Source organism: Pipistrellus hanaki (assembly GCF_964339955.1).
Source record: "Pipistrellus hanaki genome assembly, chromosome: 1".
Lineage (NCBI taxonomy): Eukaryota > Metazoa > Chordata > Mammalia > Chiroptera > Vespertilionidae > Pipistrellus > Pipistrellus hanaki.
Window position 1 is genome coordinate 56,959,793 of NC_140503.1, and position 25,745 is coordinate 56,985,537.

Consider the following 25,745-nt stretch of genomic DNA (forward strand, 5'->3'; position numbering starts at 1 on the left):
ATGTGACCTAATTGACTCTCACTGTTGTTACCTTTCCAGGATAAGTAGGTGAGAGTGGGCAAGGAGTATCATGCACATTGAGAGTTCGGCGAATTGGAACACTGAAATGGGATTTTTTTTTTTTTTAAGTCACTTAAGATAAAATCCTGGATGAGTCTACTTTCTTGCCTTGGCTATGGATCTTTTCATTCCTTGTCAATGCCCCAATTCACAATGAAAGGAGCTCATCCTTGCTCTAAATAAACAATATAAACCCATGCATAGAACCTCCTGATGACCAGAGCTCCTGTTCCCACTCAGCCATCCCATTCCCCTTGGTGATCCCACAACACTGCTCTTCAAAGTTACCTTTTATCCATTTGGAATCGTATTTGATTGTGCGAAGGGCAGACCCATCACCCATGCTTCTGTAAATAACAGCATCGCTGGCCAAGAAGTCAGCCACCGTGGCAGAATATAGCTTCCCATCTGAAACCAAGATTATAATTTGAGTAAAATAACCACAATTACTCTGTAGTGTGTTGCCCTGAGTAGTGTGGTATACTCTTTGCAGCTCTTTCATCTGTTATCCCCATATACAGAAATAGAGCTAAATGTGATGATCATAAGCAAACTGTGACAGGTTGGCCCACCGTGTTACCTAATATTACAGAGGAGGAATATAAGCATCAAAAAGTCAAGCCACCTATTCAGGGTCACTAGCCTTGTTAGCAACAGAACCAAGTGTCAGAATACTATATTATAATATGCCTACTTTTAATTATTTTTTTTTAAAAAAATTACATAGCCTTTAGACTTTGAAACACCTATAACAAGGTAGCTAGCCTAGTTATGAGCTCTTTTTCTTCCGTTAAATTCCTCTGCACCTTCAATGTCATTAATCATTTATATTCATTATGCTAAAGAACCTTACCAGCAAAAAGGGCAACATTGGTTTGTTTGGCATCAAATGGGCATCTTGCCAGACCACTAATGTCTTCCCCATCATACTCTAAGGTATTCAACTACAAAAGAAAAATAAATAGTTGGTGTCAAATCTGTTCAATGTACCTGTTGGAAGGCAATACTGCTTTATTTGTACTGAAATTCTATTTGAAGATTTCTGTCTTTATTCTTCCATAGCATTAGCGATAAAACAAATTACTAGGTTATAGCAGAAAGGATTCAACTTTGACAGCAAACTAGTGAAGAAAGGAAAATTGATTGGGAAAAAAGCACAACATATAAAATGTACTTACCCTATAGAATCTACAAATGGGATTAAATGCGTTGGTACCACATACAAAAACCATCTCATCGTTTCTCGGAACAAATACTTTGATAAAGTTGTGGCATTCATCCTAAAGAAAGCAGCAATTACAGTAATATTAGACATTCCGTACTCTGACATTATGGGGTCAAGACCACAGAAAGACACAATGGAGCAGGCACTTGTCTGCTTTACTTACCTTATGTTTGCCTTTCATAGCACAGTTTTCTCGATCCTGTTGCTTTGACCGCCATGTCAGTTTCTGCATTAACCAAGCAAAACCAAAGCTCAGTTTTGAAGTGTGAACATTCTGGGAGGGGAGGGGCGGGAAGGGGGGCATTAGCCAGGTTCGGCGGGAATGCAAGTAAATTTGCAACTGCACTATCTTACCTTGCTCGGTATTACTTCTGTTTTGGGGATTTCGTTTAAGTTTACAGTATAAACTTGATCCCTGTTGGAAACAAGGCAGTAAGTCATAGCATGTGCATGCATAAAAATGTTAAGCCGCTTCTTATTTTATTTTTACAGATCTGCCTTTATTGTGTTTTGGAGATCATTTGGATTTTCTCTGTCTCCAGCAAAGTCAACCAAGGGTACTTTTTCATTAGTGGGAAGCTTTTATATATCACTGTGGTTAGGGAGCAAAGAAAGCTCGTCTCCTCAGGCGTGGGTCAGACTGCGACTAGCATTAGCATAGACATACTTCTAATATTTGCTCGAATAATTCCAAGTTAAAAAAGAATAAAGAAAGATTTTTTTCCCCCCTGCTGCTTTAGGAATAAAGAACGATGTATGATTTCTTGATGGCAGTAATAAAACAGCACCGCTGAAGGTTGCTGCTCTGTATTTTGTTCCTGGCACACAGCACTGGCTCTTCTCGGTGAATATTTTTGGCTACTTGCAATTTTTGATCACAATCACATATTAGTTTTTCATGAACTAGACACATTAATGCAAGCACCACGAGAGAAAAGAATTTTAATCTAATAAACCAACGAGAGGAAAATTACCTGCCAGCAATATAAAGTGTGTCTCGAATTTTCAACATCAGCTGAAAGTCCAGCCGGTGCTGCGATTCATTGCCTGAAGGGCGTCCTCTAAAAACCGGATATTGCCTTGAATCTGCAAGTAAAAATGGGCTAAACCATCAGTCAGGATTACAGAGCTGAAGAATCAATAGACAGCATTGATTAGCTGTATATACTAGTTGTAGAAGGGTTTTAACTAAATTCCTCTCTTCGGGTCTTGAATATAAATGAATCAAAGACGATGGTAAATGTCAGCAAATGGTCTTTTTCTTTTAACAGAAAATATATAACCTGTATATGGGCTGTTTTAGAAAAGCACCCAACAACACTGTCCCATTTTTCCGAACACAACTGAGGATAAATGAATAGACAAAACATGCTTAAGGCATATAAAACTCTCTTTCTAAAAGCGAATAAAACATTTAGGAAAATCAAAACCAAGAAAGCTTCCTTCTTAGAAAAGGAGAATGCTCTGTAGATTACTTACAGTGATAGTCAACAGTATTAAGGGGCTCATCATCCTCAGGAAAGCTGACTGCCCTCAGCTGGGAAATCATCAGGAGCAGCATGTAGGCACAAAGCAGGAAGAACCTCATGGTGGGCCAAGGTCAAGTCAGAGCAGCCCCTCCTCAGAAATCCCACTTAGCTACCTGGAAAACAGGAAGAGTTTGGGAAGACCTCGATGCTGTGATGAACCTGTTTTCTTATTTGTAATCAGCTCAGTTTTCACCACCAGCTCCCTGGATGCCCTCCTCCCTCCAGGAGGCCTGGCCGTGGTGAAGGAGATATCTCTAAAAACGCAGGCAAAAGATGGCAGCGCGCCAGGCCTGATGAAAGCATCTGGTGAGCATATGGAAGTTTTAGGTACATTTGCAAGAGTTTTTGAGGTAACTATGTATGGCATCACAGCAAAATCCCCGGAACCACCAACAGAAATGCTAGCTGCTGACTTGGCAAGAGGATGGGCGATGTTGGGATTAGAATTTTAATTAAACTCCAATCTGCTTCCCTGCCCCCAGCCCTGAAATGAATCCAGTACAGCTTGCCTCTGCCCCTCGTAAGAGACACAGGCTGTTCCACAAAGATCTGGAGAGCTGCTGGTCCCGTCCCCTCATCTGATCACTGCTGAAGACATTGCCAAATTCCCAGCATTGTTCAAGCCTTAGCCTAAAATTCTCAAGTAGAACAGTTCCTCAAGCTTAGTAACACCAACAAGAAGCAATGGCAAGAATGACCTTGAATCAGGGTGAAAGAGAATGAAAAGAAATTAAATGATTTCGCGATCAATCAATCAAGCAAAGCAGGGCAGGGATGAAACAGCACAGCTGCCGCCAGACCACTGGGGATGGCTACATATTTACATAAAACCATTTGGACACAAACCAATACCCTAAGTACATCTGTCCTCTTAGCTTTATTGAACTTGAGAACCATAGGGGGCCTTAGGGACCATCTAGTCCAACCTCCTCATTTTTCAGATGAGAAAACTAAGGGCTGGAAAAATTAAGGGACCCACGGAATTTCATGGAGCTATTTAGGAAATGAGTAGAGTCCAGTTCAGACTCACATCACCTGAGTCCCCTCTAGGGTCTTTTCATCAAATTCGATGATTTTTTTTTCCCATTATAGCATTACAAAACATCTTTTGGGGATAATAAATACATTCATTATTTTTATTGGAGTGGTGTTCACAGGTGTATGCATATGTTATGTGTTATCAAATTGTTCATTTACATATGTGTAATATCTTGTATGTCAATATCTCAACTAAAATTATAGCATAGTATAATATTAGTTGTCAATTTTTAAAAAAATCTTTAAATGGTATCCATTTATTAAAAATATAAATTAGGACCCTGGTGGGCTCACAGGATGGGTATTTTTGTGAAACTGTCAATGCTCCACTTTGCAATAATAATACTTCTTCCTTGACCAAAACTGGCACAACTCTTGTACTAAACAGTAAAGCATTAAGACTTATCTTCAGTTTTATATATCCAAGAACTTTAGGGGAGAGGATGCGAATCACTTCAAATTCGGGGGAGTCCAAACACTCAACCAGGTACTCACTATGCCTCTTTTATCCTCTTAATGTCTAACACACTGATGCACATCTATGCTATGCAATGCTTTCAATATTTCTCTTTCCCTAAAGTCAAAAGCCAAGTCTATGTGAATTTTGGAATCCTACTTTTACACAAAAATAGAAAAATATTGCAATACAATTTTCTTAATGAATAATTAATCCAGCAGTAAGTCAGCAGGATCTGGGCAGGATCATTTTGTACTCAGTTAAAAGAGTGTGCACTTTGCTGGCATTCTCACTTGTTGCAACTCCATCACTTACTAGCTGATTGACACAGGAAAGGTTCTTTGATCTCTTTGAACATTAGTTTCCTGATCTCTAACGTGTGGATAATACCACCTTCTCCACAGAATAAAAAAGAACTAAATGCCATGCATAAACAGATTCTGAGCAGTTAGTCCTTCTTAACCATTTAAAATATATATATTCTTATTGATTTCAGAGAGGAAGGGAGAGGGAGAAAGAGAGAGAGAGAAACATCTATGGTGAGAAAGAATCATTGATCGGCAGCCTCCTACATGACCCACACTGGGGATTGAGCTCACAACCTGGGCATGTTCTCTGATCTGGATGGAACCATGACCTCCTAGTTCATAGGTCAACGCTCAACCACTGAGCGATGCCAGCTGAGTGTTCTTACCCATATTTTACTGGACACCATGCATATGACCAAGATGACCCTAAAAGTCCGAGAAGGGTCTGGGAAAAAGATATTAAAGCTGTTTGGCCATTTCTGCCGGTGCCCCCCCCCCCCCCCACACACACACACAATGAATAGTTATTTTAAAATACTAAAGGGTTATTTTTAGAATAAATTTTACAATTTGAGCCCTTATCAAACTTGGAAAGGCAAGTAAAAACTAAAGACCAATAATCCTATCATCCTAACCTAACAACTATGCTGACTTGGTTCTAGTCTTCTTGCCACATGCACCTATTTTCACGACCTCTTTCAACCTACCACTTCTCCTGAAGCAGCGACTTCCCGTCTGGCTTTTCCACGGTGTCTTGCCATTTATAAAGACCCCAGAGAGTTGAAGCAGTGCAAAAATACAAAAGTGTTGCCCTAAGAACCAAATTCGGTTATGACATTAATCTCAAGCGTCATTCTCTGAAGTCAAGTCACTGGATGGTTTTTTGCAGGGTATTGGGAAAATTAAGAAACAACAATCATTCCTGAAGTAACTTAGAAATAACTGCGTGAAGACAAGAAGACAGTTCTGTGAGTCTTTCCTCACCAGGACGGGTAACTTCAAGTGGGCAGAGCCAGGCAGCCCGGCAGGGGAGCCTTACCTGGAGCAGAGTGGGTCACAGCTTGATCCCAGCATTGAGATTGAGGGTGGACTCACTGCTGACTCATTGGCAAGTGCCAACTGCAGACTGAGTCCCATTTCCTATAACTCATTCATGTGACACACAGAAAACAATTTCTCCTCAGGCCCCGCCCCCCACCAATCTCATCCTCCAAAAATAAAGCCCCATAGCTAATTGCTTCCTTTATCCAAAAAAAAAAAAAAAGCCTTACTTTTAAAAAAGAATTACATTTAGACTTGCCATAGAAATTATAAGTGGAAGCATTTAGTGTAAAATGCATATCTAAGTAAGGTTGATTTGGGGAGGAAAGGACCTGGAAATACCTGAAAAAAGGGTACCAGTTAGGAGATTTATTGCAAGCAAACCCCTCAGAAGACAGAGTTCTTACTTTATTTAAGGAAGTATCTCAGAATTCTAGGACTCAGTAAAATCATGAAACTATGCTATGTTGAAAGAGGGCCAGCTGAGGCAGGACAAAATGTGGGAAAAGATCATAGACTTTGAGATTAGAATAATCTGTGTTTAAACTTCCTTGTGCCATTTACTTCCCAGCTCTGGGACTTGGTTTAATACACTTAACCTCTTTAAGCTTTAGTTTCCTCAAGTGTGAAATAGAAATAATTATGTTTTTCTACCTCATAGGCTCTTCCAAGGATTAAATGATATTATATATATATATATATATATATATATATATATATATATATATATATATATATATATGATATCTAACATAGAACCTGGTCCACAGTAAACCTCTAGTAAAGTTTTGTGAATATTATCATGACTATTATTGTTATATTTTACTGGGAAAAAATGCAAAGAAAGGGGGGGGGAGAAATGTTTACTCTATCATCTTGTACAACCATTTGCAAAACTGTTTACATACACCATCATAACAATGCTAGGGGTGTTCCAGGAGGATAAGGTACAGCTTCATAGATGTAAATGCCTCCAAGGAGGAGGAGGGAACAACATAACAACACCATCTATGTTATTCCTTTCAGTCAGAGAACAGCGAAACCTCAGTACATTTTGTAACATGGAGTATTCTATGAGCTCCTCCCATAAAATCCCGATGGTTAAAGCCACATTATAATGTGAAAAGTTCTTAAAAGGAGTTCATAGCTACCAAGGCAGCCAGGGTTTGAGGGGCAGGATCCTTGTGGTGGAAGAAAATGAGCCCCACACCTAGTACTTGACTTCACATTAAGGAAATTGCTAATTCTGAAACTGCATAAACATGAAAGGATAGCTATAAAGAAAAGCCCAAATCTTTGCAGTCTCAAGTTCAGCACCCCCACAAGAAGGAGGGGTTTTAGCAAATGTCTAAAGCTCCCATTTTGGCCTCTGAAGATCTATACCCCCAGGAGAGGAGGCAAACACGTGCAAGACCAAACCTTACAAAAACTCCAACTTGATCTCCGATAAGCTCTGTGCTGGAATGGATAGATGTTATCTCCTCGTACTCTAGCTACTTGCAGAAAAGATAACGTGAATCTTATGTAGAGAAAAATAACATCCAGAGACTATAATTTTTTATAAGATGCTCAACATTCAAGCAGCAATTACTAGACAGTTCAAGAACCAGGACTTAAGAAAGAAAGAAAAAAGATAATAGAAATAGGCCCATAGGAAACTCAGCTTTTAGAATTATTTGACATAGATTTAAAAAATAACTTTACTTTGTTTAAGAAAAAAAGATGATAAGACAAGGAATTTACCAGAGAAATGGAACCTATTTTAAAATAATTAAGTAAAAATCATACAACTAAAAAACTCAATAATTAAAGCTTCTCAATAATTTTTTTAAGCAACATATTTCTTGTAGCTAAAGAGAGGAACTGTCAACTGGAAACTGACAGTTTAGTAGAAAATATCAGACAGAAACATGGAGAACAAAGAAAAAACAAAACAAAACCCAAAACAGATAAGAAACTAAGAGACACATAAGATCATGTGAAAAGACACAACATACTGGAATCCCTGAGATCAGAGAAAGAGAAAGAGAAAGAGAAAGGGACAGAGAGAGAGAGAGAGAGAGAGAGAGAGAGAGAGAGAGAGAGAGAGAATTTGACAAGATAATGGCTGCATTCTTTTTCAAAACTGACAAAACACCACAAGTCAAATATTTAAGAAACGCTAAGAACTTCTAAAGACAAAGAAAAATACATTTAAACACATCATAGTCAAGATGCTAAACACAAGGACAAAAACAATTGTGAAAGCTGAAACATATATTACCTTCAGAGAAGAACAATACTGATAGCTGACTTATCAAGACACGCAATGGAATCCAGTAAACCACATAGTGACATTTTTAAAGTGCTGAAAGAAAATAAATTTCCAGCCTAGAATTCTATCAGTGAATATATTCTTCAAAAATGAAGGCAAAATAAAGATAGATGTCTTAGACAAACAAAACCGGAGAAATTTGTGGTTAGCAGGCCCAAACTAAAAGAAATACTTAACAGAATTCTTTAAGCAAGAGAATTTATAGGATGGGTTAATGCAAGATCTTTTCATCATTATAGCACAGTGGCTGCATTTGAAATCAATGAATCCCAGATAGAGAGATTGGTATATAGTCTTTACCTCCCTGAAAGCTATATTTGTCCAAAGGAAATGAAAATTCAGAAATGGAGTAGACCTATTTTATCCATACACCAAAAAGAATCCTGGAAGAGACCTTGCTGTTTGTATAGCTTTTGCCTAGTTCTCTTCTGGAGAGGTCACTTCTCAAAAAGGGGCTGTTTAGACTCTCATCTTCCATCAGACTCAGGACCTGAAACTGGAGTCAGCCCTCCCAGTTTCCCAATGATTCTTTCAGACCTCAGACTCCCATGATTTTACCAAAAAGTAAAAAAATTAAATAAAAAATTGCTTGACCTTCTGCCTCTCCTCCTGTTCATTAACTGATAACACCCCAGTCACTTTCTTTAAGAAAGACATTTCAAAGACTTTAGTGCATAGTTTCACTCTGGGACTTGTTATCAGCTATATCTTATTCACCTTAGAAATCATAAAATCCTGCATTGTATGCTTTGATTCCCATCTCTTGTTTGTTCAGCCTGCTTGTACGACCACTTTTACCATGACTGCCTGTCTTTCTCCTCAGGGCCTTCTGTTCCACTAACTGTTCTCCCTTCTTCCAATTCAACAGCCTTCCCCAATCTTGACATACAACTTTATCTATCTTATAGGTAATAGCCCATAGTCATTCATTTGAATAATATCCTTGCCTATACTCTGGATTCCCTCATCTTTTGTCTCTGTGTCAGACTTTTTGGCAAAGTTCTTACCTTGGATGAACTCGGCCATTCACTTTCCTGCACCTGTCCCATAGCAGCTAAACGCTGGTGAAGACATCCATACTCTGGAGCAATCTGGTAGTAATATCACGGAATTCTTGATCACCAACTACAGCGAGCACTCCTGAAACTCCCTGGGGATCCTATGCTTCTCCACTAGATGTGCTCACTCCCCAAATCAGTTAAGTCTAACTTTCTCTCACTTTCCTCAAGGCCCTTATAAGCTCTCTCCCCTTACTCTACAGCAATATTTCCCTCCAGTCTCCGCCCCAGCCCCGCCCCTGTCCTGCCCCAGCCAGCCACTCCACATAGAAAAAAAAAAAAAAAAAAAAAAAAAAAAAAAAAGCAAAAGGAACTTCCTCCATATCCCCTTCTCATTAGCAAATCCATCAATTTATCTGCACCATCGTCTAGTGTTTCCTCCTTCTCTCCTGTTTAAGAGGATATTTTACTCCCCAACTCCTCTCCAAGTGTTTAAACCTAACCCCTTCTGTCTTTTCTGAAACAGAAAACAACATCGATTTTTTTACCTCTAAATATTCTATAATTTTGTATTGATTAAATACTATACATCTGCATTTAAATTTTCCAAGCCTTTCTCATCTAAAAAAAAAAAAAAGGGGGGGGGGGTGGGAGGAAGCTCCAGAAACCCCAGATTCTCTTCCGGTCACCACTTCTCTTTTCCCTTCCCTTCGCAGGCAGAGAAAAGCTGTTTTATTATTGTCAACTGTTGTCATTTCCTTACCTCTTGCTCATTCTTTCTCTTCTTGTGTTTAGTTCCTCTCTCAGTATTGCCTTTTCAGGAGTGTCACTGATGGCCTGCAGGTAACTAAATGCAACAGTTCTGTCTCATGTAATTGCTCAATGGCTCTAGACACAACGTGAGTGCCTACAGGTTTTTAAAAACACTTCCATTCCTGGCCTTCAGTTATATCACATTTTTCTGCCCTTTTGCCTACCTTTCTGTCTTTCCCTTGTTTGTCTCCCATTCACTTTTTAGGTGAAGCACACATTACCTTTCTTAGAATATGAGTGTCATCATATAGCCTCATAGTCCTTCAGTAACTTCCTAGTACTCTTAGGAGAAAGCCCTGATCTCTGTGATGTGGCCTTATGTGTTCTGAGCCCTGCCTCCCTCTCCAGTCTTATCATGAGCATCTCTCTCTCTTTAGTTGTGCTTCTAGCATCTGGCTATTTTTATGGCCCTGGAATGTGTCATGCCATCCATTTCCACTAAGCCTTTTCTCTTATTATACTTCTGGGTAGTTCTCTCTCTCTCTCTCTCTCTCTCTCTCTCTCTAATTGATTTTATTGATTTTTTACAGAGAGGAAGGAAGAGGGATAGAGAGTTAGAAACATCAATGAGAGAAAAACACCAATCAGCTCTCCCTCTATTGGGGATGTGCCCGCAACCAAAGTGCATGCCCTTGACCGGAATTGAACTTGGGACCTTTCAGTCAGCAGGCCGACACTCTATCCACTGAGCCAAACTGGTTTCTGCTCTCTCTTTTTAATTTAAATTCTTTATTGTTTAAAGTATTACATAAGTCTCCTTTTCCCCCCATTGACCTCTCCTTGGCTGTCCTCACCCCCCAGTACATACCGCACCCCCTCCCAGCCCTGTCTGTGTCCATTGGTTATGCTCATATGCATACAAGTCCTTTGGTTGATCTCTTACTCCCTCACTCCCCCACGGGAAAGCAGGGGGTGGGTGATTCTCCTTCTCTCCCATCCTTAGCCTGCTTACGATCCTAATTTTTCAAAGCCTAGGAAAGCTTCTTCTCAGTGTCCCTTGGGGCAAGAATGTCTCACAGTTTTTAATATTTGAGACAACTGTGAATAAACTCTAGAGGAAGGAGAAAACAAAAGAACTAGTCATGTGCCCTAAATTGCCAAAACCCTGAAGAATCTCTCAGGGCAAGATTAGATTTTGGAATCTTGTCTAATTTAGAATTATTTAATACCATTAAACAAACAAAACAACAACAGATCTTGAAATTCCACCTTTGACATTTATAGTTATCGCATCTCTCTAGCTGCTCCTTCCCAGCAACCTTCCCAAACTCGTCCGGACACGCATGTCCTTACATATGGTTCTTCATGGTTCCATCCTGGCTCTTTTGAGATTCACCCAACATTACATCCAACTTCTTTACCACCACCAGTTAATTGAGAAATCCCAATTCCACATGCCTAGCACGGACCACATGCTGCAGTTCCAGACCCAGCTGTCCAACTCTCTGCTAGATATGTTGACCTCAGTAAAAGAGGCAATTTGAATTTGGTATGAGCAAAATGTAACTTAAAATGCTTGGCCTTGACTTGCCCTCCTGCTAAATTCCCCACAGAGCATAGGTTCTGAGCTCAGAGCACATGGGTTCAAATTCATGCACTATCACTTACCAGCCATGAAGCTTTGGCCATGCCTGCCACTTCACTTCTCAAATTCTCAAGTTTTCCTGCCTAAAGTGAAGATGATTATAGCACTAATATTATTATGATTTTTCAGTGAAATAGTCTATGAAAAGCATGTAGCCAGACCCTTTTGGCCTGATATGGATCCACTAATCACAGCCATTATTAATACTGTTGTTGACATTTTTGATATACTGAGTCACTTAGGCCTTCAATCTAGGAGTCTTCTTAGATCTCTCCCTTTCCATTATCCTCTTTTCAAACCCTCAGTATACTCGATTCTTTCTTGTGATTGTGTTAGAGTCCACTCTTTTTAAAAAATATATATATATTTTTATTGATTTCAGAGAGGATTGGAGAGAGGGGCAGAGAGATAGAAATATCAATAATGAGAGTGAGTCATCGATCTGCTGCCTCCAGCATGCCCCACAATGAGGACTGAAACCTGCAACCAGGCATGTGCCCTGATGGGGAATCAAATCCTGACCTTCTGGTTTATATGTCAACGCTCAACCACCAAGCCACTCCAGCTGGGCTAGAGTCCACTCTTAACTGATTTCTGCTTTCCTAAATTTTGACCTTATTCTCCACGAAGCCACAGAATGATCTTTCCAAGCACCAATAGTATCATGTTACTTCCCTGTCTAAAAACAGTTTCACGGCTCCTGAAGATCTCTATGATAAAATCCAAATTCATTTCCAAGACTTACAAGCTCTTCCACCATCTGATTCTTGCCAGCTTCTGTCTCAGCTACCAATACTAGCCCATCTCAAAGCAATATCTTCTGTATAAACTATTCTCTCTAAAATGCCCTTCCTGGAAATTGTCTACTCACCAACTCAAACATGCCTGAACTTTCCCCCTTTCTCATTCTTCCTCCTACCTCAAATCCCTCTTCCTCACCCATGCTGTTCTGGTCCCCTCAGGATGTCTGATCACACTGTGATGCCATGTAAATACTTCTATTACAGAACTAATCGCTTCCTAGCGATGTAACTTGTTTTCACAATTGCTCTATCAAACTAGACTGCTCCAGGAAGAGAGTGCATCTCACTCTCTTTATCTCCAGCATCAGGCACAGGGCCTGGCACCTAGGAGGTTCTTAGTTAGTATTTAATGAACAGAGGATAAATAAATGAAGGAAGTAGTACATGGGACCAGACTCAACCATAGCACAGGTGCCACACCATGAGCACCTCTTCACCATCGCTCCAAACACTTGGAATCTTGAGTCTACCATTGTTTTCCTACAGCATTGGCACACAATCCTCATTAGCTCCCAGTCCATGAGTTTCCAGCTGCTGTAAAACCAAGAGGTTCTTACAATCAGCCACAGATGCCTCTTTTCACACAGACCCATCATGGGCAAAGTGCTCTTTGATGCAGGACAGATGGGCAACACGGGCCAAAGGAGTAAGTGATTTCTGTCACCTCCCACTGGTATTCCTGCCCATTTTGCAGCTTTCCCAGAACAAAGGAAAGTAGAGCCATTGCTGAGATTAAAAAGCAGGACGCGAGAGACTGGCAGCGTAGGAAGCCTACTCGACTCCCACAACCAACAAACAAAAATAAAATAAAAATCAGCTTGCCTAATGGCTGGCTGATGCCGAGATTCTGCAATGGGAAATTCATTTCTTTGGCTGATAGCCTTCTTTTTCCAGTTATAGAGTAAGTAGTGTTAGAGTGTAATATAAGCCAAAAGTCAGTATGAATGCATTTATATGATTTTCCCCCCAGCTAGATTCTGATAGAAGAAAGGTAGCAATAAGTACCAAGGAAGAGAGATAAGGGCACACAGTGGGGTCCAGAGCTTGTTGTGTTCTTTATTCATGCCTTGCTTCTATAACCAATGTTTTCCAAAAAGTTGGGTCACATGTGCTTATTTTAATTATATTTTACACGCATGAGGAAAGCTGGCTATTTAATGGAGTTTCCTTGAAAATTAAAGCAGCTCTTATTGAAAAATTTCCCTTTAAGTCTGAATTTTCAATGCTTCTGACAAGTACCAATAATTCAAAGAGGAATTAACTTAGAAGGAACTGGGCAGGAAGGGACACAGAACAGGATCTAACCTGTCTTTGCTGAATTCTATGCAAATCTGAACGGAGATCCCAGAATCTGCCCTCTGCTCAGAGCCATGGCTCTGGCAGCAAAACCCTAGTGACTCCTCGTCTACAAGTTTTTGTCTATCCCCTCTTACTCAAAGCAGGTAACATTTCAAAACTAAATCGTCCTACTAGAAACAGTCTTCATTGGAAGTGAAAATAACAGGAGACCAATGAGAGGATGAGCCCTGTATCTAAGCAGAGGGAATCGACTATGTGGGTAGATGACAAATACATCAACTTTGTAAGAGATAAAGATGAAGACCAGCTTTGTGAAAATATAAAACATAGGAACCTTGTACACTCACAGAAGGAAAACAATAGATAGCAGAAGACGGCTATGGCTATGGCAGCAATGAGACAGCCACGTGTCATTTTTTTCAGGGGGCACGACAGGGCTCTCAAGGCTAACTAGTGACAAGTCTTTTCCTTTGTCTTTTCCTCCACATGGTGGTCCCAGCGGGCAGGGCTGCTCCCCTCCGGCCTCCAGGAAAGGAACCGTCCCAGACAAAGGAAGAGCTCAGGGTTCCAGGGGATGAGTGAGAAGCCAAAGGACTCAGCCTGTCTTTGGAACACTGGCTTTTTCTACCAGATGACCTGCTGGGGCTGCCATATGGCCTGCGCGTGACATTCTGTTCAGGATAACAGGGCCTGGGTCCATGCCTGGCTCTGCCCTCGGGGCAGGGATGACAGAAGTAGAGCCTGTTTGTTCTGATTCTCCTGACTTGTCTGATGCCACCACTCTGGAGCCTTAGCTCTCCGTAGCCTCCCCGGTGCCTTTACAGGAAGGTTTTCAAAGAACATGACTAATACCCAGGCTGAGGGTGGGCTGCTGGGACTTATGATTCCAGAGTGGGTAAGCCAGCACAGAATCCGAAGTCATGGGAGTCCAGTGATCTATGTTTATCATCATGGCCAACTACAACAGGAATTTGCTCTATACCAAGGAGCTCATGTCTTCATGGTTTATATTCTGCAAACCACCTCACCACAGGTTTCCAGGTGATGTCATAATTTAAAACAGTGATTGAAAGGTTCACAGAAGGGGTAAACAATTCTGAGAAAGAAAAATGGCCTTTGAACAGCTTTTTAAAGCCCAGAATTCCTGGTCCAAGTCCTGTGGTTTTCGGTTGCCAAAAATATGGCCTTTGTATTTGCCCCCTGCATTTGAAAACATGGTAACAGTTGTTTGTCGATGGCAATGTGCAGAATGATCACTGATAGCTGTGAAGGATCTAGAGCACTGCCATGATCCATGTTCCCTTAGACCAGTGGTTCTCAACCTTTCTAATGCAGTGACCCTTTAATGCAGTTCCTTATGTGGTGGTGACCCCCAACCATAAAATTATTTTTATTGCTACTTCATAACTGTAATTTTGCTACTGTTAATGAATCGTAACATTACAATCACAACATGAGGAACTGTATTAAAGTGTAGAGGCATTAGAAAGGTTGAGAACCACAACCTTTGACAATTATGTTGACTAGTTTTTAAAAATGTACTTCCTGAGTTAAGAGGACATGTGACTCTATTATTGTTACATATGAGTTTATATATGTATATGTATATATGTACACACACACACAAAACAAACAAACAAAAAACCCACACACACTTTGGAGCCCTACTCTATATCTGATGTCTATAGCACCAAACCTCTGGGTCCACAGAGGCAAATGGGAGTTTAGGTGCCTTGAAGTCAATTGCTGATTTCTCCTAAGTTGACTAAATGCCTTGAGGGTCTGAGAAACACTGGGCCCTCCCTACCAGGAGGGGCGGAGTCTGCCTGATGGCCCAGCAGTGGAGTACCTACGTGGTCATAAACACGAACTCTGGAGCCTGTGTGTCTAGATAGGAGTAGTTCCGGCTTTTGCACTTAACTAGCTGTGATCCTATCTGTGGATCTGTAACCACAAAGTGGAATCGTGTAGATAAAAATAAAGACTAGGCTCTACAGTGCCATTCAGAAGTGATCTTACAAATCTGGGCCTTGGCAGGACCAGAAGCTGGTAATGCTTCTCTTATCGCCCATGTTCTGGGGGTATGGACTCACCTCATTCCCCAACAGATCAACTTCTCCCGCCTCTCTGCCCTTGCATGTGATGTGCCCACCACCTGGAAAGCCCTTCTGGTCCTTTCCTTTCTTCACCTGCCCCTGAGCAAGCATTAAACTGCTCTGTACCTGTTATCTGCAAACTGGGCTAATACGAGCAGCTGTCTCACAGAGCTGCTGTGAGGATTAGGTGAATTCTCTCAGGAGGGTATCAGGGTTCCCGGCACCTGTTCTGTGATCAGGTGAGTGCCTGGAAGCCTGTTCAAGGCTAAAGGCATTGAGGAAGGGTTGTGTGGTTCCCGTGTTATTGTTGGAGATAATTATGCTTCAAACGTCCTATGGCCCTTATCTACATGTATTCTTCCTTCCATTTGTGAAACACCAGAGGGGGTGTTAATCTTTCCTCAGACTAGCAAACACACCTGGAGATAATAGAGAGTTAGGAAATCTGGATTATATTATTGACTGGGCTTCTGAGAAGCCGAGAGGCCCCGAGAAGAATGAGCCACCGCCTCTGACTCAGTTTCCTCATCTACGCAACCAGGAGAGGCTGGGCTAGGATCTCAGTCCACAAGGCCCCCTCCAAGTCAGGAGATTCTGTGATTCTGAATTTGATGTCTGGGCCGCAAAAAATTCTTTACCAAGAGTAAAATGACTCCCATTTCACACTCCTAATTTTTTCCTATAGCTTAGGATACAATACAGGAGACGGGTTGGTGCTAGGATTCTGTTTCCGATCTGAACTCACTAGTGGGCTTTGTAGTACAAACTGGCTGATGGAATGAATGCCGAATGCGTCTCTGCTGGCATCTATGAGTGTGGATTTGGCATTCTCGCGGGGTCCCAGATGGGGTGAGACAGGATGCATTTTCCGCCCTCACAATCACGTGGCCTTGGGAAATACTGCCTTTATGTGCCAACTCTAGCTTCCCGGGACCTTGGGTTACCATATTTTCCGGCGTATAAGACGACCCCCTAATTTTACAGTTAAAACATAGGTTTAGCCTATATTCGCCGTAAAAGACTACCCCCCACTTCAAAGAAAAGACTTACTTTGCCGTCAAGATCTGCAGGTAATTTTTGTGCAATTTTGGTCTTTTGCCCCCGATTTTCGGTTGACTTTTTTTCGTTTCAAAGGTCGTCTTATACGCCGGAAAATACGGGTAAGTGGTACAGGCCCTCCCTCAGGTCAATAGATAGATCACTTCCAATTTTTTCTTTAAATTGTGCATCAATATGCTTCTGGGAAGCTCAGGTCAGACAAACCTAGGAGCTCTAGGGTTCATGGCCTCCCCAAATGTACTTTGTAGCTGATGGAGGCATTTCATTAGCTTCTGTGTGTAAGGGTGGCAACCAGGATGCCCAGATCTCCGTGAGATCCATTGTAGACCAGGGATTGGGCAATGGGCTTTCACTTTTACAGCATCTTATGCTTTCCAAAGCACATATGCCTTATCTATTTTGGTCCTTAAAGGTTTAGGGTAGAAATTATTATCTCTACTGACCTTCATGTTAGCTTCATGAGACATCTGCTCTATTCTCTATTCTCTTCTTTATCTTTATCACCCACCATGGTGTCGGGTAGCTGGCATCTACTTGGAGAATGTCTGCTGAGTTGGTCAATGAATCTCCATTGTACAAAAGAATTAAAGAACTGGTTGCAGTTAGGCTATGAATAAGAGGCTTCTGGGACACCTGTCTCCAGGTCCACTGCTCTGTCACCTCCCAGGCTAATCTCATAAAGGTTCAAAGTGGACTTGGGGAGATAAAAATAAAAACTAGGCTCCACAGGGACATTTAGAAGCGATCTTACAAACCTAAGGCCCAAGCGGAAGCAGAGGACGGCACTCGGATGATGCTTCTCTTAGCAGCCATGTTCCAGGTGCATGGATTCACCTCCTTCCCTAACAGACCAGCTTCTCCCTCTGCCTCTGCATGTGCTGTGCCCACCACCTGGAATGCCCTTCTAGCCCTTTCCATGGCCAATTCCTAATCAGAAACCACTTCCCACCAGGCCTTTCCCTTTTTCCTCCTGCTGCCACCAAAATCCAGGATCATTTTTTTGTTTTTTTTTAAATCAGAGCACATACCAAACAATATTACATTTCCTTACTTTGTCAACTTCCTCTCCCCTTCTCCTATTCCAGACTGTGAGTTCCCTGAGAGTGGAGACGGTGTCTTTTATAGTCATAAATTCCTTTACAAGTGGTTGGTACACAGGTTTTTAATCATTGTTTGCTGAATGAATTGTTACATGTTTCTTGTACCTTATCAAGAAAAAAAAAAAAAAAAAGAAAAATTTCCAAAGAGTCCTTTTCCCATTAATGGTGACTGGTGACTCACGGTCTGCAGTAGTGATCACAGACACACACCAACATGAAAGTATGCCACAGGGCGTGTAGAAGGCGTCCCCTCTGACAGCGGCTGCTCTGACCACAGTCGGACTTGGGCTTCCGCTGATTTTGCAATTGCTCGGATGGACATAAAGGACTGACAACGCCCCATTGTTATTCTCTGGCCCATTCCCTATAATGACCAATGCTTTGAGCCTGGGGGGTCACAAGTTCTACCCCAGTCCCCACAAGCGTCTTGGGGAGGTATGGAGAAGAGTGTTGCTTTGGGCATACAAATAGGCTGAACACAAATGAAAAGACTGAGCAAAATTAGCTTAATGGCCTTTGGAGAAAAAAGTGTGGCTGGCTCTCCTTTCACTGCCTACCCTCTTTACAGACTTGTGGCTCCTGGATAGAAAGAAAGAAAAAAACGAAAGAAAGAAAGAAAGGAAGAAAGGAAGGAAGGAAGGAAGGAAGGAAGGAAGGAAGGAAGGAAGGAAGGAAGGAAGGAAGGAAGGAAAAAAGGAAAGAAGGAAGATAAACCTAGGAAGGCGTAGTGTTTGGGGTTTTTTGTATGAAGGATACCATGAGAGTAAGCAAAGACTTTTGTAAGGATGTGGAGAGAAAACACAGAGGCTCCTCTGGGTTTCTTACCAAGTGGTTGTGTACCAAGCTGGGGAGAGAGGGGAGCTGCTTTCGCGTTGTTCATGCTAAGAGTTCCAGAGTGCCACCTTGGTAAACTTAGAATCCAAATGGATGGAGTTTTGCTAAAAGAAACCAAAGAGACAGAGACAGAGAGAGAGAGAGAGAGAGAGAGAGAGAGAGAGAGAGAGAGAGAGATGGAAAGGGGCTCAAATCAGTGATGGGTCCTAAAAGACAATTAGGAACTTGCCAGTCACAGAAGCCTGGGAAGGCGGTCCAGGCCCGGAGAACAGCAGGCGCCCGGGCAGGAGGCGCAGTGGAGCAGAGGAGGGGAAGCTGGTTGTTGGGGAAGGAGGTGAATCCAGGCACCCAGAACACAGGCGCTAACCGAAGCATCGCCCGAGTGCCCTCCCCAGCTCCCGCTTGGGCCTCAGGTTGGTAAGATGGCTTCTGAATGTCACTGTGGAGCCCTGTTGTTTTTTAATCTACTCAAAGCCACTTTGAGCCTCTCTGAGATTAGCCTGGGAGGTGACTGAGCAGTGGACCTGGAGACAGATGTTCCAGAAGCCACTTATCAACAGTCTAACCTTGACCATCATTAATTTTTAATATATTTTTATATGATTTTAGAGAGGAAGAGAGAGAGAGAGAGAGAGAGAGAGAGAGAGAGAGAGAGAGAGAGAGAGAGAGAGAGAGAGAGAGTCTGATTGGCCGCCTCTTGCACACCTCCCTCTGGGGACCGAGCCCAAAACCCAGGCATTTGCCCTTGACTGGAATTGAGCTTAGGACCCTTCAGTCCGCAGGCCAATGCTCCATCCACTGAGCCAAATCAGCTAGGACCCTCAAACAGTTCTTTAATTCTTCTTTGGTACAATCGAGATTCACTGACTAACTCAGCAGACATCTTCCAAGTAGATGCCAGCTTCCTGTTTTATCACAGGAACCATCCTCAACCCTATAAGCCGAGGAGGCACTGCTTACAGGGTGTTCTAATCAGAGGTTCCCAGGCCCTACGCTTTATCCCAGACCAGCCAGTCACACCCTCTCTGCTTACTGCGTCTTCCTGCAGCATCCCACCTGCCTGGGGGGAGGGAGAAGCAGAGGCCGCTGACAAGCAGGGAAGGGATCCCTCTGCCAGGGCTGGCTTCTGTGGCCTCCCACACACTGTCACCTCTTTCCAGGTGAGATAAGGGAGCATTGCTGCTGACTCCCTCAACATGGCTTTTTAAAGGGACAAGTGAGAAAATGTGAATAAAAATACTTTGTAAACTGTAGAGGTGCCATGCAAGTGTGAAGAAGTAGTATTATTATCACGGCTTTATTCAGTCGCAGTTTGTATCAGCACGGGTACTGGTATCACCTATGCTTTGGCCCAGATAAACAGCGACATTCCTATCCCCATGGAAGCAGCTACTCTGCAAGTCTCCGGCCCCACCGAGCCTCCTGCCCTGCTGTTCTCTGGACCTGAACTGCTCTCTGAGGCTTCTCTGACTGGCAGGATCCTCACTGTCCTGTAGGGCCCATCACCGATTTGAGGCCCTGTCCATCTCTCTCTCTCTGGTCTCTTTTAGCAAAACTCCATCCATGTGGACTCCAGGTTTACTATGGTGGGTAGCACCGGCCATCTACTTGCTTATCTTTCTGATCAGAATGTGAGTTTCTGGAAGGCAGGACCTATGACATATTCCTGGATATAGGTTCAAGCACCAATACACGGAATAGTCCCTGTGCTCGCTCCACTAAAGCGAGCAGTTTGCCCAACAACATACTCATTTTTGTTTTCACGCGACACACCTGGAGCTACGTGTAATAAGCGCATGCTGGAGACGGGAAAGAAGAGACAATAATGATCATAACAAGCCATGGTTGACTGCTAAGCAAGCACTAGGCATTGCGATAAGCACCCCCTCGGAGGCTGGTGCTATCTTTCCAAATCTGCAGATGAGGAGATAAAGAGGCAAACTGCCTTTAGTCACAAAACAGGATCTCGGCTCCAGTGTCTGGGGTCTTAATCGCTGCATCAGAAAAGGTAATGCAGAAGAAACGGGGAAGAGAAAGAGGACTCTGTAGTTTATTAAGGTAGGAATATTATCATATTTATAGCTTCACTTTCTTAGTCCTTATTTTTTGTTAATCCTCACCCAAGGATACATTTTCCATTGAATTGTTTTGTTGTTGTTGAGAATGCAGAAGGGACGGAGAGAGGCTGAGAGGGAGAGAGAGAGACCAGCGCTGGGAAACAAACCTGCAACCAAGGTACATGCCCTTGACTGGGAATCGACTCTTTGGTGGGCTGGCCAATGCTCTAACCACTTATCAACACCAGCCAGGACTTCTTAGTGTTATTTGAAGATGCAGACAGCACAATTCCCCCCACTTCCTCCTTCTTCTAATCTATGTTTATCCAACAAATAAATAATGTTTCTATGAAACAATAAAATAAATGAGAGGAGTTTGATGTGGGAAATGAGCTAAGATCCTGCCTTCCTAGGTCTTGAGAATTGGTTTCTACCTCTTCTCCTACTTCCCCTTTGAAGTGGACTTATTTAAATAGAAAATAACTGAACTTATTGTAAAGGGTTGTTTTGGGGTTATAGATTTACTGCACAGAAACCCTTTAAAACTGCCTGGCAAATAAGTGCAAAATGTATTATTATTGTTATTGCTGTTAGTACTACAATATGATTAGCATCACCGTGCTTTCTCTCTGCCACATCCTTCCTCCCCGTGATCATCGAATCTTTCCTGAAGACCACCTCTGGTGATTTCAGGGTCCTCGTCTATGTCCCAAATTCTCTCTTGGAATATTCTTTGAAAGGCTGTACAAAGCTGCTGCCTTCAAATAATTTCCTTTTCCTGGCACTAGTAATAGGAACGCCTGAATCAACACTTAGCAATCAGATGAGATTCTCAACTATATGGCTGTCGGCAAATGAGAAGCTAAGCATTGTGCCCGCATGAAAAGACCAAATACTTTAATGTCATTATTTTTCTTGAGCTGCACCACCCACAGGCCCCCCCTGATACCTGTCTCACTAGAGAAGAGTCCTGACAAGAATGGTTGAAAGCCCCGAGCCCTGGCTTCCTGGAAAAGGCCTGGGGTGCAAGGAGCGCGCTAGATTCCCAGGAGTGGAAACATACAGCCCGGAGACACCAGGCGGAATTCCTGTGGGAAAGGTGAATCAGGTGAACTCTCTGCTGGAGTATTCTGGAAAGCAGGGTGAAGGTCAGTGCTACAATACCCCTGGGCCTGATGTTCTGGATATCGAGACTTTCTGTCTTTCAATGAGCTAAATATACTCTATGGCAGTTTAAAAACATCACCCCCAAATATTTTTATCTTGTTCCTATTAAGAAGTGGGTAGATATATCCTTCCTTTGAATCTGAACTTAATAAATGGGCCGCTTTCAGAACCCAGCCGCCATTGCACGAGGAAGCCTGAGTCACGCAGAGCCTGTGTGGGAAGGAACACGGCCGTGGCTCTGAGCCTTGGCTGAGCCCCAGGGGACAGGCGACACCCACTGGCCCCCATGCGAGTGGGCCTTCTGAGAAGTAGGTCCTCCAGCCCCAGCTGAGCCACCCCAGTTGACAGGATGTGGAGCAGAGATGAGTCTCTCTGCTGAGCTCTGCCCAAGGTGTAGACTCATTTCATGAGTGAAATAAATGATTTTATTTTTACACACTTCATTTTGCGACGGTTTCTAATGCAACCAGATAATTAATATATTCCAGGCGTTGGGAAGAATCCTTTCCTGGGTTCTTTCAGGCATTCTCTCTATCCTGAAATATTGCTTTCTTTGCTCTTTCCTCCTAGACCAGCTGAGGGCTGAAATTAGCTATCAAAGCTGGATATATTGCAGAAACACAGGGAGTCTTTGGTCAGAATGCAGATGCTGTGACAATTCCCCAGTGATAATCTTCAGATGGGCTTTCTGTGAGTCAAGTGGTACAAAACTCATCCCTAAAAGGACTTATCGCAGTCTCCTGAAATCAGGCATCTCCTTATTAGCTATAGAAATACAAATTATATCAACAAGGTACAATTTCACACTGGTCAAATTAGCTGGCTATTTTTTTTTTTATTATTATCCTATATAATAAAAGCTAAGTGTTTGGTCATCTGGTGATCGGTTGACTATTCAACCAATCAAAGTGTAATATGCTAATGATATGTTAAGGCTGTTTAACCACTCACTATGATGTTCACTGACTACCAGATGGTTAGCTTGCTGCTGGGGTCCAGCCAATTGGGACTGAGCAAGATGGGCCAGACATGCCCTGAAGCCCTCCTGTGGCCCCTCCCTAGCCCCAATGATGCACTGGTGGGGTCCCTCGGCCTGGCCTGTTCCCTCTCACATTCCGGGACCCCTTGGGAGATGTTGCAGAGCTGGTTTTGGCCAAATCCTGCAGGCTACTCCCCTTGGAAGAGCACCTAACACAGGGGGCTCATGGCTGAAAGTGCTGCTGAAGCAGTGCGAGCCTCTCCAGATCAGGACTGATTGAGCACGAGCCCGCAGCAGGTGCAGTGGGACCAGAATAGTAGGAGCTGCAGCTTTGGACTATGGGTTTCAGCAGGATCCCCACAGGCCAACCCAAGGGACCCCCACCTATGCATGAATGCATGCACCGGGCCTCTAGTTAAATATATTTTATTGACTTCAGAGAGGAAGAGAGAGGGAGAGAGGGATAGAAACATCAATGATGAGAGAAAATCATTGATGGGCTACCTCTTGCATGCCCCCTACAAGAGATCGAGCTACCAACCCAGGCATGTGCCCTTGAACCTTAAGTCTGTAGACCCATGCTCTATCCACTGAGCAAAACTGGCTAGGGCTGCTGGCTATTTTTTTTAAGGATAATATTTAACAGCAGTGAAGTTGAGATGAAATCATACATTGCCCATGACAGGATAAATTAGTACAACCATTTAGAAAATAATTTGGCAATGTGTAACACATGCTTCCATCCAAGCACATGAACAATACTAACTTTTGCTTCAGTAATTTCAGTTCTCATAATTCATCCTAAGCGAAAAATCTAAAATAAGAAAGGGAAAAAAAGAACCTTATTAAAGGAAGATGTTTATTGCAGCCTTATTTATCACTAGAGACCCAGTGCATGAAATTCGTGCACCGGGGGGTGAGGGGGTCCCAATCTGGCCTGTGCCCTCTCACAGCGCAGGAGGCCTGAGATCGATCGCCTCAAAGAGGTAAGTCCCGCCCACCCACCCAGGGCTCCTAGATGAATTGCCCCAAAGAGGTAGGCGGGAGCTGTGGGACCCACATCCATGCTGCGCAAGCAGCATCAAGCCCCCACCCACCTGTGCACGGTTGCTGTGCATGCAGCCTCCTAGTGATCGCTTGTTACAGCGGAATGAGGGTGTCACAACCGCATAGGCTTTTATTAATAGGATGGTTAAAAAATTGGAAACAAATTAAATTTCTAGATGTGGAGAAATAGTTCAAATAAAAGTATATTATACCAGCCTCTTGGAATGTTATGCATTCATAGGATGATAATAATGAAGTCCAGTAATCCCCAGCTCATCATGTAATACTAAGTGGGGGGTAAAATCAGAATAAGTATAAAACTATATGTTCACTGATTACAATTTTATACAAACAGAGGTACACATAAATAAGTATTAAAATGGAACAGATATGCCCAGCCAGTGTGCCTCAGTGGTTGAGCATTGACCTATGAACCAGGAAGTCATAGTTGGACTCTCCATCAGGGTACATGCTCAGATTGCTGCTTGATCCCCAGTAGGGGGCATACAGAAGGCGGCCAATCAATGACTCAATGATTCTCTCTCATCAATGATGTTTCTATCTCTCTCCTTCTCTCTTCCTCTCTGATATCAATAAAAGTATAATTAACAAAAGGGAACATATAAAGACAAAACAAGTTATTTTTTTTATAGTAGTTCATATTAGGTAGTTTTCCCTTTTAAATATCAAAACTTTGTAATTTTAAAAAGACGGGACAGAGATGATCTATTAAAAACAATAAAATCAATGGGCTGAGCATTTTCTTGGTGAAAACAGTTATTGCCCTTCTGTTGAACAAAATAAAAAACTAATACTCGGATCCCATGGAATATTTCTTGGCATAGACAACTTAATACTAAGTTATTGTGGTAACTTCCTAGAGAGTAAGTCCTCTATCATTTTATGTGTACTCTGTGTGTTCAGTAAGAGAAAATAGAGGTAATTCAGAGATTGTTAAATTAGCATGTTATAATTTTGGCTTTGTTTCTCTCCCCTCCCAACCTCCTACTTTTTTTCTTGCTGGCCTTCTAAAATATAAAGTGTTAAAATCAAACCAGCAACAAAAGTGAACTTGAATCTGATTTTCACAAAGATTCCCGCCAATTCAAAATCACTGCTTTTCTCTAGGTGGCAATAATACAGTGACTGTCTTTTAAATTAAAATGTAAGAATGACAGTCACATAGGAGAAAAAACCTGCCTGAGACTTCTCCGTGGTCAAACCGGCACCAGCTAAAGCCAAGGGGAAACCGACTGCAATTGTGTACTTGGATATGTAAAGCCCAAACAAACCATTTTCACCCCCCGTTGTTCAAATACTGGCATTAGGGTCTCTAAAGACACGCCCAGGAAAATGGAGAAGGAACCCTGGTTCCTGCAAATCCCAAGCTTCCTCTGAAAGCCCTGTGAGCGCAGGGGCAGGCACGGGGATGCTCTCTCCTCCAGCGCCTGGCTGTTTGCTGGAGTGCCACCCAGAGTCCCTGGGATCCACATACCAAACGCCTGCCAACCTAAGGCGCTCAGTAAACTTCTTGTCTGAATGTGCAGCCAAACATTAAGTACATGTTTTCCTAAACTAATTCCCAAGTGGAACTGTTTACATGTTACCTTATAGATAAATGGCTGCTTGGAACACTGAATCTATTTCAGAATTCCAGTTACACTGAGCCATTTTTCTTAGTCATAAAATAAATACCATAGCAGGTTAGGATACTTCTGTAATTCTGCCTCTCGAAACCAGACTCCAGCTCTCCCTGAAGCCCATTTCAAATCAGCCCACTCAATGCTCATATAAATATAAACATGTCAGTCAATCAACCATTAGAGCTGAAGGAATATCTTGGGAGCTAAAATGTAAACACCTATTTGTTTTCAAGGCTTCTAAGCTAAGCATCCTGTTGCAAGTAATAAAACAGGCAGAAGTCAAGATGTTCTCT

At 42.4% G+C, this 25,745-nt stretch overlaps 1 protein-coding gene across 7 annotated transcripts in view; it reads right to left on the minus strand.

Annotated features, from left to right (window-relative positions):
* The window catches only part of SEMA6D (semaphorin 6D), a 57,117-nt gene that overhangs the window by 11,758 nt on the left and 19,614 nt on the right, over positions 1-25,745 (minus strand). For all 7 annotated transcript variants that reach the window (XM_084871892.1, XM_084871890.1, XM_084871889.1 and 4 more), the window contains exons 2-8: positions 2,765-2,927; positions 2,260-2,371; positions 1,640-1,700; positions 1,449-1,511; positions 1,239-1,340; positions 914-1,004; positions 349-468 (exon numbers count right to left, since the gene is read on the minus strand). In XM_084871892.1, coding sequence (XP_084728018.1) covers positions 349-468; positions 914-1,004; positions 1,239-1,340; positions 1,449-1,511; positions 1,640-1,700; positions 2,260-2,371; positions 2,765-2,873 — 658 coding nt within the window. In that variant the 5' untranslated portion in view covers positions 2,874-2,927. The remainder of the gene's footprint in view (positions 1-348; positions 469-913; positions 1,005-1,238; positions 1,341-1,448; positions 1,512-1,639; positions 1,701-2,259; positions 2,372-2,764; positions 2,928-25,745) is intronic.